The sequence below is a fragment of the Alosa alosa genome, chromosome 8 (genome assembly GCF_017589495.1).
Source record: "Alosa alosa isolate M-15738 ecotype Scorff River chromosome 8, AALO_Geno_1.1, whole genome shotgun sequence".
NCBI classification, from domain to species: domain Eukaryota; kingdom Metazoa; phylum Chordata; class Actinopteri; order Clupeiformes; family Clupeidae; genus Alosa; species Alosa alosa.
The window spans coordinates 22,720,105-22,733,852 of record NC_063196.1 but is presented as its reverse complement, the minus strand read 5'-3'; the positions used below and the strand labels follow the sequence as shown (position 1 = coordinate 22,733,852).

Genomic DNA, 13,748 nt, shown 5'->3' with positions numbered 1-13,748 from the left:
CAATCCCAAGTTGCAGAGAATGATTCATCGAAGCCACAGTTGGCAGGTTTTCGAGCTACTTGTTTTTGTAGCAAACCTACTTTCATGGTATATGGTCATATGAAAGAAAGAAACACACTTCTTTGCTGCTAGCAATGCAGGCTATTCACATATTAAGTTTTACCTTATATATATTATATTATATCATAGAATTATGGTTTGGATATTATAGTATTTATTTATAGGCTATTGATTGAATTGACATTGTTTATTATTGCCATTCTCCTTAATGTAGTCTTAACAACTTTTTAAATTGTTTACTGTTAAATTTAACTATTGTATTGTTGTTATTTGTATGTCGCTTTGGACAAAAGCGTCTGCTAAATACCATAACCATATCCATGATATTGTTTCTGTAAATCCACAATCCCCAAGACTGAATCCTGATAAAAATCCTGAAAAAATATTGACCTTTCCAAAAGTTTATTTTAAAACAAAATAAAACAAAAAACAGAGTGCTTACATTCATATACATTGATTAAATAACACAATATAAAAAATAGCAACATATCAACCAAAGTAAAGCTAAATAACTAAAAAGATGATACCACGCAGACATTTCAGATGTGATTAATTTCAACTTGTAGTGATTGTCAGTCCAGGCTAATAATGAGTGACATTTGAAACACAGTGCTACCACAAACTTTGGCAAACAGAAGCAAGTCTGATCCCTACCACAATGCTTAACAGAGGAACGTTGAGAATCCCATCAGAAAAGAAGAACTCATTATGTCCCTTACATGATCCTTTCAATTACAGAATCATAAGGAAAACAGATACAGAAGCAAAGTCCATGATACAGTTAGGAAATAAACATTAACAAACTTGACTTGTACATGTACAGACGTATAACACCACAACGCATACAAAACCCATAATAATAATAATCTTTTCTCCAGCTATGCAGTGTTTACTCCAGACACTTGACTGATGTGAAAATTGCTGAAATACAAATAACGAAAAAACACCATCATGTACATCTCAAATCTATCGTAACCATCTTCAAACAAAACTTCATTTCAATGTAATTTTAGACACAGGGAAACCATTTCTTTCCCTTATCTGAGACAATTATATACTGACATACATATGAATAGCACACTGTGTCTATGAAGCGCTTTGAGTAGCCATTGTGCTAGAAAATGTGCTCTATAAATAAATATACTACTACTACAACTACTACTACTACTACTACATGTTAAAAGTGACAAGGAAAAGGGACTACTTTCTTTAAAAACCCTTAAAGGTGTAGGTTTTTGAACGTTCTAAGTTCCGCAACAATTGAAGGTTCTAAAATTCTATGTTGAATTCAATGAACCCAGATATTCTTTAGAACGTTCATTTCTCAACATTCGGTACTCCTTTAAGGGTTAAGGCTGCATGGACATTGCAGGTCTGTTGTGGAAAACCTTACATTGAATTTGCCCCCATCAGTAAGTGTTTGCAACACAGCAACATGTAAACAACAGCCTTGATGGTGAATAATATGGAAATACAGGAAAACATTTACAGCCTTCAAGAAACCCTTTAATCCTTAAGTAATGTTTATCAAAACTATATAAATATTATTACAAAATGTAATTTGTAATTCCTTTGTCCCATTCAATCATGTGGTCAATCTGTTGCTAGTTAAATATCCTGATAAAAAATAAATAATATAAAACATTTATGTTGATGTCGCCTTTCTTCCTCATCGACACTACTACACGAGCAAACACACTACTCAACCCCCAAATGGCGATATCTCTTCCCAGCAGATCTGAAATCAGATGTCCTTTCTCCAGTCTCCTTAAAACGGGACACTAACCTGTTCTAAAATTGGTCGCAGACCTGTTCAATCACTGCACATTCATCTAAGAGGGACTAAGTTATACAAGCATAAGCCACCAACTCACGATAAGGTGTTAGGGTTAACACATGAAACCTACGGCATTTTCTTACATTCATCTGACTTGAATGTACACACACACTGACACACACACACACATCTGTTCCATGACAAGCTGTGCTAGTCATTCCAATACAGCAGTGCAGCAAGTGTTTGGGTCGGGAGAGCGCCAGGTGACTGACGCACACCTGGACAGTGGTGCCTTAGCTTCCTATATGCTCTGTGCTCTTACAGTCAGTACAGTACATGCTGCTTTATGCTCTGTGGCCTTACAGTACAGGCTGCTGATGTGGCGGCAGTTGCAGAGTTGTCGAGAAATACTTGAGCGGGACTGACTTGAGTCTGTCTGCATGTGTGTGTGTGTTTGTGTGAGAGTCTGTATGTGTGAGTGTGTGTGTGTGTGTGTGTGTGTGGGGGTCTGTAAATAAGTGTGATCCATGTGTCAAAATGAAACTGCACTCGGCGCATCTCAGGCATCTCAATCTCTAACCCGGGCTACTGTACTGTACGTGGAGCCTTTCCACCCCGTCACCAACGGCTGCTATGAGTCAGGCGCAGGCCTAGTCGCCACACGCCTGCAGAAAGCGCTCAGTCAGCAGCACGCTGGCCCAATGTCTGTCCCTCGCCCTGGCTTCCTCGCGTCTCTTCATGCTTCCCTGACGCATCCTGTGTTGTGTTTGACCGCACTGGTCAGTCCAAGGGTTGAACCCGCAAACTCCGGACTGGGAGGTGGCCGTGTGAACAAGGTTTCATTTAAAAAAAAACGTGTGCTATAATCTGTCACTAGCACGTGGCTTAAGGTGTCGGGAGAAAGGTTTGCTCATTACACAGCTACAGAACCTGCTTGCTACAGTCACCCTGAGAGATGCTTTACAGAGACAATCATAGTGGTGAAAAGCCCATAATTATTACACTATTAGGATTTACCCCTATCCTACAACAGGAGCTTTGAACAAGTTGATTTGTCATCATTGTGTCCTCTTAACCAAAGGCCTCCCACACCAACTGAAGTCCACTCATGTTGTGTAGTGACCGTGTAGGGTCGTTCGTATCCCTTCCCCCCTCTAAAGCAAACGTTGCCTCGCAAGAACCAAGCAAAAGTTGGTAGTTGGCAAATGGTCAGTACAGCTTGTAGAAAGTTTGTGTAAGTTACTCTGTCCAAAGAGGAGAGTTTATGTAAGGTACTCTGTCCAAAGAGGAAAGTTTGTGTAAGTTACTCTGTGCAAAGAGGAGAGTTTGTGTAAGTTACTCTGTGCAAAGAGGAGAGTTTGTGTAAGGTACTCCGTCCAGAGGAGAGGTTGTGAGTTACTCTGTGCAAAGAGGAGAGTTTGTGTAAGTTACTCTGTCCAAAGAGGAAAGTTTGTGTAAGTTACTCTGTGCAAAGAGGAGAGTTTGTGTGTTACTCTGTGCAAAGAGGAGAGTTTGTGTAAGTTACTCTGTGCAAAGAGGAGAGTTTGTGTGTTACTCTGTGCAAAGAGGAGAGTTTGTGTGTTACTCTGTGCAAAGAGGAGAGTTTGTGTAAGTTACTCTGTCCAAAGAGGAGAGTTTGTGTAAGTTACTCTGTGCAAAGAGGAGAGTTTGTGTAAGTTACTCTGTGCAAAGAGGAGAGTTTGTGTGTTACTCTGTGCAAAGAGGAGAGTTTGTGTAAGTTACTCTGTCCAAAGAGGAAAGTTTGTGTAAGTTACTCTGTCCAAAGAGGAAAGTTTGTGTAAGTTACTCTGTCCAAAGAGGAGAGTTTGTGTAAGTTACTCTGTGCAAAGAGGAGAGTTTGTGTAAGTTACTCTGTCCAAAGAGGAGAGTTTGTGTAAGTTACTCTGTGCAAAGAGGAGAGTTTGTGTAAGTTACTCTGTGCAAGAGGAGAGTTTGTGTAAGTTACTCTGTCCAAAGAGGAGAGTTTGTGTAAGTTACTCTGTGCAAAGAGGAGAGTTTGTGTAAGTTACTCTGTCCAAAGAGGAGAGTTTGTGTAAGTTACTCTGTGCAAAGAGGAGAGTTTGTGTAAGTTACTCTGTGCAAAGAGGAGAGTTTGTGTAAGTTACTCTGTCCAAAGAGGAGAGTTTGTGTAAGTTACTCTGTCCAAAGAGGAGAGTTTGTGTAAGTTACTCTGTGCAAAGAGGAGAGTTTGTGTAAGTTACTCTGTCCAAAGAGGAGAGTTTGTGTAAGTTACTCTGTCCAAAGAGGAGAGTTTGTGTAAGTTACTCTGTCCAAAGAGGAGAGTTTGTGTAAGTTACTCTGTCCAAAGAGGAGAGTTTGTGTAAGTTACTCTGTCCAAAGAGGAGAGTTTGTGTAAGTTACTCTGTGCAAAGAGGAGAGTTTGTGTAAGTTACTCTGTCCAAAGAGGAGAGTTTGTGTGTTACTCTGTGCAAAGAGGAGAGTTTGTGTAAGTTACTCTGTCCAAAGAGGAGAGTTTGTGTGTTACTCTGTGCAAAGAGGAGAGTTTGTGTAAGTTACTCTGTCCAAAGAGGAAAGTTTGTGTAAGTTACTCTGTCCAAAGAGGAGAGTTTGTGTAAGTTACTCTGTCCAAAGAGGAGAGTTTGTGTAAGTTACTCTGTCCAAAGAGGAGAGTTTGTGTAAGTTACTCTGTCCAAAGAGGAGAGTTTGTGTAAGTTACTCTGTGCAAAGAGGAGAGTTTGTGTAAGTTACTCTGTCCAAAGAGGAGAGTTTGTGTAAGTTACTCTGTCCAAAGAGGAGAGTTTGTGTAAGTTACTCTGTCCAAAGAGGAGAGTTTGTGTAAGTTACTCTGTGCAAGAGGAGAGTTTGTGTGTTACTCTGTGCAAAGAGGAGAGTTTGTGTAAGTTACTCTGTCCAAAGAGGAGAGTTTGTGTAAGTTACTCTGTCCAAAGAGGAGAGTTTGTGTAAGTTACTCTGTGCAAAGAGGAGAGTTTGTGTAAGTTACTCTGTCCAAAGAGGAGAGTTTGTGTAAGTTACTCTGTGCAAAGAGGAGAGTTTGTGTAAGTTACTCTGTCCAAAGAGGAGAGTTTGTGTAAGTTACTCTGTCCAAAGAGGAGAGTTTGTGTAAGTTACTCTGTCCAAAGAGGAGAGTTTGTGTAAGTTACTCTGTGCAAGAGGAGAGTTTGTGTAAGTTACTCTGTGCAAAGAGGAGAGTTTGTGTAAGTTACTCTGTCCAAAGAGGAGAGTTTGTGTGTTACTCTGTGCAAAGAGGAGAGTTTGTGTAAGTTACTCTGTGCAAAGAGGAGAGTTTGTGTAAGTTACTCTGTCCAAAGAGGAAAGTTTGTGTAAGTTACTCTGTCCAAAGAGGAAAGTTTGTGTAAGTTACTCTGTCCAAAGAGGAGAGTTTGTGTAAGTCCAAAGAGCTGCTGCAGGAGGTTGGACTTGCGGTCCTTCATGCCCAGGTCCAGCCCGGCGTCGAGCCCAGCGTCGAGCACTGGTTTGGGGCTGACCTCCGGCCGGCTCCTGGAGGTGGACGTGGAGGTGGATGTGGAGGTGGAGCTAAGGCCGGCTCTCTGAGTGGGTCGACCGAAGGATGGCGCGTAGCTGCCGAAGGAGAAGCCGTCATCTTCGCTGGACTTTTGGGCGCCCCTGAGAGTCGCCCTGCGTGCCCCAGTCACACCTTCTCCACTGCCCGCAACCCCCCCACTGGCCCCGCCGGCCGCCGGCTCCGAACCCCCCCACAGGCTCACGCTCTCCGCCGGCTCCGTGAAACTGAAGATGGACTGGTTCTGGTTCCGTGGCTCAGAGACCCAGGGAGGGACGGGGCCTCGGGAGGAGGCGGTTCCCCCGCCGACTCGGAGAAGAACCGATCCGGATCGCCTCCCTGGTTCTGCTGGTCAATCTCGCGCATCTTGGCCAGGAGGCGCTGTTTACGAAGTCTCTCGTCCTCCGCAGTCTCCTGCTTGGCCACAGTGGCTGTGGGGCTCTCGGCGTCTTTAGCCTTAACTACCTCTTCCTGTATGAGGTCACGCTTCTTCCTGTTCTCTTCTTCCTTCTGGGAGATGGAGAGACCATGCTTCTTCCTGGTGTCATCCTCCTTTTCCCAGTCTAGATAAAGAGGGAAGACAAGGGATAAGAGTCAGGGTGCACAGCAACAGACAGTCCTACTCTTCTCCATTGACATGTTTTGTTGTCTCTTAGGTATTAGCGGTTCTCCAGTGTTATATTTGGCTCATAAAGAATCACTGTCTTCTAATTTCAGAAGGAACATGCCCCTGTTTCAGACAAAGGGTAGGGCCGTCCATTCAACTAACATTGACACAGATATAGTAATAAAATAAAATAAAGCTCAAGGAATGTGGGAAAAAGGAAATGAACACATGAAAAGATGTAAAATAGAGATACAAGTAAACGTGAAAAAATGTTAATAGATAAATAAATGATATCAGTCTGAGGCATTAATCTAACAGTGCCCTTTCAATAAGCAAAAAGTATGTACATATTAATTTGTTTATATTTCATAATTTGTTAGTCATAGTTCATTATTGATTCTCCATAATTTGCTTGAACTATCCCATGGACTTCCCTTGATTCTCCTGTTTTTTCCCACTATTATCATGTATTGTTTTCAGAGTGTCTTTTCTGCTCACTCTGTTGTATTTCTGTCGTATCTGTTATGATGTTTTGAATAGAACGTACACTAGAATGTGCCGGACATGTTGCTCACTTTTAATACCTCAGGGTCACATGGGTAAAGGTATACATTAACTCAACCCTCTCTCTCGCTCTCTCTGATTTTATTTTTTCTCAATCAAAAACCTCTAACACAAGCACACACACACACACACACACACACACACACACACACACACACACACACACACACACACACACACACACACAAAACAATGTTGATTATTCACCCAAAATATTTCACCTCCAAGCAGATATTCACTTTCAAATACACACAACCCCCTAGAAGGTTTGAGACATGACCTCTGGCTGACTCAAACCTGGGTCCTCTTGGACAATAGTTGTTGACAGATATCCACAGTGATAGTTATTATTAGACATACCCATAGACACAGGGCCAATGTACACACATAGAACCATGCTAGTGCTCTTCACCGGAAAATCCACCCAGAATTGCTTCTACAGTAGCATGTCTAGGAATAATGTGGAGATTTGTTCTACGACTACTGTCCACAACTAATTAATTCTAAGACACATTCTAGAACTACAGCAGCGTAGTTTTACAACGGGGCTGACTCAAGGTTTGCCTGTCTACGATTTATGATTTACTAGCTTACTGCTAGTTTTTATGCTTTAATCTGTGAGTATGAGCTACAGTTCCACACACCAGTACTCACGTTTGAGCTCATGAACAGCCGGGCCAGCTCCCTCCACTGAGGGGATGTCGGGGAGCACTGGCGCATGTGCCGCTAACTTATCTGAAGAACGGTGGGGAAGAACACCATTAGCACTCACCATTATCACCAAAGAATTTGTTGGCGCCCTCATCAAGGGTTTGCGTTTTGTTTGGATATGGTACTGATCTGATCATACATGGCCACAACAATGAGGAGGAACAACCAGTGGTGTAGTCTACAATACATGATACGCAGGACTACGCAGTATACCCACTTGAAAAGCATCACCATCTCAGTATACCCACTTAAAACAGACAAGGATACGTATTAACATTTGGGGTTGATCACAGTATACCCACTACAGCTAACTAGACTACATCACAGTATACCCACTACAGCTAACTAGACTACATCACAGTGTACCCACTACAGCTAATTAGACTACATCACAGTGTACCCACTACAGCCAACTAGACTACATCACAGTGTACCCACTACAGCTAACTAGACTACACCACTGGGAACAACCGAAGAATGGTGTCGCTACAGGTTTGGATAAATAAACTCTGGTCTCAAATAGAGGCCTGGTGAGGCTAGACATACCTTCATGAGAAGGTTATGGGGACAGTTCATGAAATTTTATGATTTGTGAACTAGTTTAGCTGATAATGCAATAAGCTTCTGGTACATAGTACAAATATAAACAAGATAAAAGCCTTCCATCATTCCTACTCACAGTAAAGTTTTAAATGTTATTGAGCGCATAACATATACAGTATAATGAGAAACTTTACCTATAGGACTGTGGGTATTGCAGGAGTAACATTTGATAAACCAAACTAAAAACTTTAAAACTAATTGAATTAGTCAGTCAGATTAAAGTAAAGCCCTGGCACTCATTGTGTTGACCTGCATGTGGGTGTGGTGATGTTATGGGACTGATGAACCCAGGTTCTGTGTGTGGGTGTAGGTGATGTTATGGGACTGAGGAACCCAGGTTCTGCGTGTGGGTGATGTTATGGGACTGATGAACCCAGGTTCTGCATGTGGGTGTGGGTGATGTTATGGGACTGATGAACCCAGGTTCTGCATGTGGGTGATGTTATGGGGCTAATGAACCCAGGTTCTCACCATCTCGGAGTCTTTTGGCCTTCTCTTCCAGAGTGCTCAGCTCCTGGTTGAACCTCTGCTTCTCCTCCCTCTCCTTGTCCTCCCTCTCTTTCTTCAGCCTCTCTCTTTCTCTCCCTCGCTCCCTCTCTCTCTCCCTATCCAGCTCCCGCTCCCGTTCCCGTTCCTGATCTCGATCCCTTGCAGCGTTTGCCTCCTTCGGCGTCAGTTCTCCGTTATGTAGTTCCTGAAGACAAAAATAGATAAATACAACACAGGATGTTTAAAGACAAATGCCAGAAAGTAAAAAGCCAGTCAATAAATTAGTAAGGCCTCATTTAAATGAGGGGAAAAGTGCAGCGTCTGACGTCTAACTAAGCTAATGTAGGAACTTGGCAACATCCATTTGCTTATTTAAGTCCATGACCTAGGATCCTTAGGCCTGCTTCTCAGTCTATGCAATCTACGCAAACTCAGTTAGCAACAAAGTGCTCGCGCACATTTACAAGTGCCTTCTCATAGCCTATGCAAGCTACTCGGACGACACACACAATAGTTGGACGACACATATTGCTATGTTAGTGTGAGCCAAATCCTGCTTGTGTGGCTGGGTGCAGTCACATTTGCGTATCTTACACAGACTATGAATCAGGCCTAAGCGCAAATATCAGGTGGTCAGCTCAGTGCTCCTATTGCATGGAATAGCTTTGGTCCATACATGAGACACTTTGACCGTTACCTGACTGCACTCTGCCAATCATTTAAATTAGGACCCAGTGAGTATCTCTAGCATTTTCTTAGTGGATAAATAGTGTGTGCACAGACAGCAAAGTCTGTCAAGTGAGAGAACAGAACTCGGCAAGGTTACATTGATTTCCTTTCCTTTTCTTTATACTATTTTGCCATCCATATTTTAGGAAATCCTGGCTTTGCAAACACTTTAGAGAGTGCAGAAAAGAGTCATATCAAGCCTTCTAAAGGCACCTGAACGCATGCAAGTCACATATTAGTATTGAAGTGACCAGGCAGTCTGGTCAATCTGGTCAGTCCTGTCAGACTGGCCAAGCACTTGACCCCTGATTAGCATACATGCAGCGTCCACTCAGCCTTTAAGGCAAGTTGTGCTGAGATTACAGTTGCATGATGGTATAGTGGAGGTCATGCAGAAGGCTCTGACCTTAGTGACCCTGTGAGATGGCGACTCCCGAGGCTGGTGAATCTGTGAATCAAACGATCAGTGGTGATTCATCGGATCGCAGAGTACTTAAACGTAATCAAACCCCACCGTCAGTGTATGGTATTAAAAAGGAATTCAAATATATGAAGAAAGACTCCAGGGGCGTCGCTGACACACACACACACACACACACACACACACACACACACACACACACACACACACACACACACACACACACACACACACACACACATTGAGCATGAGAAAAGTCTACAGTGGGCTTGAGCCCCTTCTCTGAGCTGTTGATCTTATGCCCCCCTAAACAAACAGGGCTAAGCTCATCTGTTTGTCAGGACAACAGAGTGTTTACAACGCCAAGTCTCGCCAAAGAAGAAAAGCACAACCATCCTCACAGACATGACATTATTCATCATATCCTCTCTTCTCCTTTCCTCTCTGTCCTTTCCTCTCTCTGCATCCTCACAGACATGACATTATTCATCATTTAGCTGATGCCCTTATCTACAGCCCCCCTGGGGCAACTTGGAGTTAATTGCCTTGCTCAGGGGTACATTGGTGGGAGCTCATGGAATCGAACACATGATCTTCTAGTGGTCCATTTGGAAGGCCGGATCACTTATCACTAGGCCACCAACACCACACTCATTGTGATGGAACCAGAATTTACGTCAGCTGGCTACATCTGAAAATTGGGCGGTTTCACGTGTAGTTGTCCGGCAGAAAAAAAACATAAACGAGGAGAAGAAAAATATGGCACGACTAATTAATTAATTAATAGGCCTTTTTTTTTTTTTTCAAGTTTGCACAAGCAGCGGAATAGGCTCTCATTCTATGAAATCGTGCAGGAGTTGCAGTTGCGTTGCAGCAACACCAATTTATTAACCATAGTACCGGTAAGTCATTTTTTGATACTATTCCTAGGGGGGAAATCCAGGGCAACTAAAAAGTTGTCACGACCACTCATCTAAAACATTCAGTAAGGGTCTGCGTCCACTCTTAGGTGATGTCACGACCACTAGGGTGCATCATCCGCCTTGACATATGCAAATTAATCTGTCCCTATGATTATTATGTTCCAGTAAGCGAAAAAAACATTCCTGGTAAATTTTGAAGTAAATTGGACAATATTTAGGTGGCCCACCATTAACCTTTACGAATGGTCGAAATTGTTGCCAAATTCAGGAAATCACCTCGCAATATGGGGGACATTGGGGGGTATATTTCACATTATTTCACTATTATCAATTTTTAGCCAGTAGTTATTTGAATAATAACTGTATTAAGGGCATAAAGCACACAGCTCATTGGATAAACATTGGGTTTCTTTATGTTGTCATACATATTTTGGTGATTTTTCTCAGAAAAACATTTTTGTTTTTTTTCTGTTTTGAATTTGTTATTTGATGAAAAACACCGTAATGTGTATTGTAACACTTGTCATTAATCATTTAATTTAACTGTTGTTGCTATGGTGTTATAAAAATCTCATAATTCCAAATCAGATATAGGCTACATGCGTGGGACTATTTTGTTTAGTGTAGAGTAGTAGTTGTATCACACAGGATTACATGAACTTTCTTGCAACATGGCTTCTAGTGGAGAGTGTATTAGTAATGCCAATCCACAGTCTTCAAAATGTACTCTGTCTATAAGACAATCGCCTTGATATTTGGTTTGGGCAGTGGCCTTGTTCAGGATGACTCGATTATCACTGGATCCCGCCTTCCAAACTGTCGCCAAGTTCTCAGTTGCTTCGCGGTGGTATCTTTTGATGGTTCATCAGAAAACAGGACAAAGTGGGAATCAGCAAATATCGTACTGTCCCAGGTGTCCAGCTTTTATAAAAAGGCCAACATTCCTTTGATATCAGAAAGGAAAGCCTGTGAAAAAATCATCAAACTTTTAAGTATAAGTATATATACTCTTTTGATCCTGTGAGGGAAATTTGGTCTCTGCATTTATCCCAATCCGTGAATTAGTGAAACACACTCCGCATACAGTGAACACACAGTGAGGTGAAGCACACACTACTCCAGACGCAGTGAGCTGCCTGCTACAGCGGCGCTCGGGGAGCAGTGAGGGGTTAGGTGCCTTGCTCAAGGGCACTTCAGCCGTGGATGTGGGCAGCCGTGGATGTAGGCACTCTTCGGTTACAAGCCCAAAGCCCTAACCAGTAGGCCACGGCTGCCCCCAAATGGCATTGATTTGGATGAAAATGCCAAACTCTGAGCTATCCCACTGAAACGACGGACCAGCCCATCTACACTGGAGAAACTTCAGAAGATGGAGAAAAACTGACAAGACTTTTGCTCTGTGGCCAGAGAACGCTGAAAGCTTGGTGAAGAACAAGGAGGACTTGTTATTTCTGGAGTCTATGAAAAATGACCACCAGGCCTCATTTGGTTCATTCGATAAGGCATTAGCTGACCACATATATTGTTTTCCAGCCTTCAAATTTGGTACTGGCAAAACCCATGACAGCAAGCTTTTATTGATAGTTTACTTTCATGTTGTTTATTGAAAATGCCTGGTAAAAGAAATTTTTATTGCATCTTCCCCAAAAATGTACACTACTGCCATATCTCAGGAAGTAATAAAGATAGAGACACACAACTCACACCAAATGATGCGGAAAGTCCATATTTATATTCAACTTCCATTGACATTATAGGGCTAGACCCATTATTTTTTAGCGTAAGAAAAAAGGATATTTACAGTCTAGCTTTATGGACGTCTTTAGTTGGAAACTTCAGAGGCTCGGTGGGCCACCTAAACATCAGTATAGTATAAGTATATATACTCTTTTGATCCCGTGAGGGAACAGATTGGATTTCAATTTTTTTTTTCAAAAAGTGAGGCGGATGATGCACCCTCACGTCCACCCATCTAAAACATTCAGTAAGGGCTTCTACACACAGTTGCGTTCCGTCAACGCATGCCAGTGGGTGTTCTCAAAAAGGGTCTGCGTCTACTCTCAGGTGAGCCTGTTTATCACTGCTGTTGCTTCATTATGAGGCTACCAGGTGTGAGGGGAGAGGCCACTGGGAGTGAGAGGAAAGGGGCTGTGCTCCTATCGCGCAATAATTAACTTATTTAAACAACGATATCACGCCTGTTTTTAAACTCACCTAAACTTTACAGACCGTAGCCTACTGGTTAGCGCTTCGGACTTGTATGTAACCAGAGGGTTGCCGGTTTGAACCCCTACCAGTAGGAACGGCTGAAGTGCCCTTGAGCAAGGCACCTAACCCCTCACTGCTCCCCGAGCGCCGCTGTAGCAGGCAGCTCACTGCGTTGGGATTAGTGTGTGCTTCACCTCACTGTGTGTTCACTGTGTGCTGAGTGTGTTTCACTAATTCACGGATTGGGATAAATGCAGAGACCAAATTTCCTTCACGGGATCAAGAGTATATATACTTATACTAGACTTATATGAGTTCATTTGGAATGGCCCCAAGGGAGACCATTTCTCTAGTCCTGTAAGACTGTAGAGTTCATTAGGAAAGACCCCCATAAGAGAGCATTAGTTTTGTAAGTATATAGTATCTCCATCAGATACACTGCGCTCCATCAGATACACTGAGCTCCATCAGATACACTGTGCTCCTGTGCTCCATCAGATACACTGCGCTCCATCAGATACACTGTGCTCCTGTGCTCCATCAGATACACTGTGCTCCATCAGATACACTGTGCTCCTGTGCTCCATCAGATACACTGTGCTCCATCAGATACACTGTGCTCCTGTGCTCCATCAGATACCCTGTGCTCCATCAGATACACTGTGCTCCTGTGCTCCATCAGATACACTGCGCTCCATCAGATACACTGCGCTCCATCAGATACACTGTGCTCCATCAGACATTCTATAGACAATTTCAAGAGAGTTCCATTATCAGCATCATAGTTGTTCCCACGAGGCTTCTGTCAGAGAGGGTTAAAGCGGAGCGAGAGGCGCAAACGTTCGATTATTGCAAGGGGGAGGGGGGAAAATCCCCCTTTATGCAGACCAGAGTAAACCCTCGCTGCACTAATGTCAATGGAGATTTGAGGAATTTTACCAATAAATTGGTCATTATGTCTTTTCTGGATTTGTTGAGGGTTTTTTGAAAATTTTTGTCATAATCTGTAAGTGTTTGGGATCATTTCAAGCCTAAAAAGTGCAATTTTTTTTAGCGCTCGATTTGTGATAAAATAACTTTAATATCAGACCATGCTGCTGCCAGTTACTGTCCGTTGTTAGCATGCTAGCTAT

At 42.7% G+C, this 13,748-nt stretch overlaps 1 protein-coding gene across 1 annotated transcript in view; it reads right to left on the bottom strand.

The window, feature by feature from the left end:
* Window positions 1-5,069: 5,069 nt before the first annotated feature.
* The window catches only part of lca5 (lebercilin LCA5), a gene marked incomplete at its 5' end in the record, with an annotated part of 28,177 nt that continues 19,498 nt past the window's right edge, over window positions 5,070-13,748 (bottom strand). The window contains 6 exon segments of the mRNA XM_048249676.1: window positions 5,070-5,074; window positions 5,202-5,658; window positions 5,661-5,923; window positions 7,186-7,266; window positions 8,317-8,539; window positions 9,470-9,511. Coding sequence (XP_048105633.1) covers window positions 5,070-5,074; window positions 5,202-5,658; window positions 5,661-5,923; window positions 7,186-7,266; window positions 8,317-8,539; window positions 9,470-9,511 — 1,071 coding nt within the window.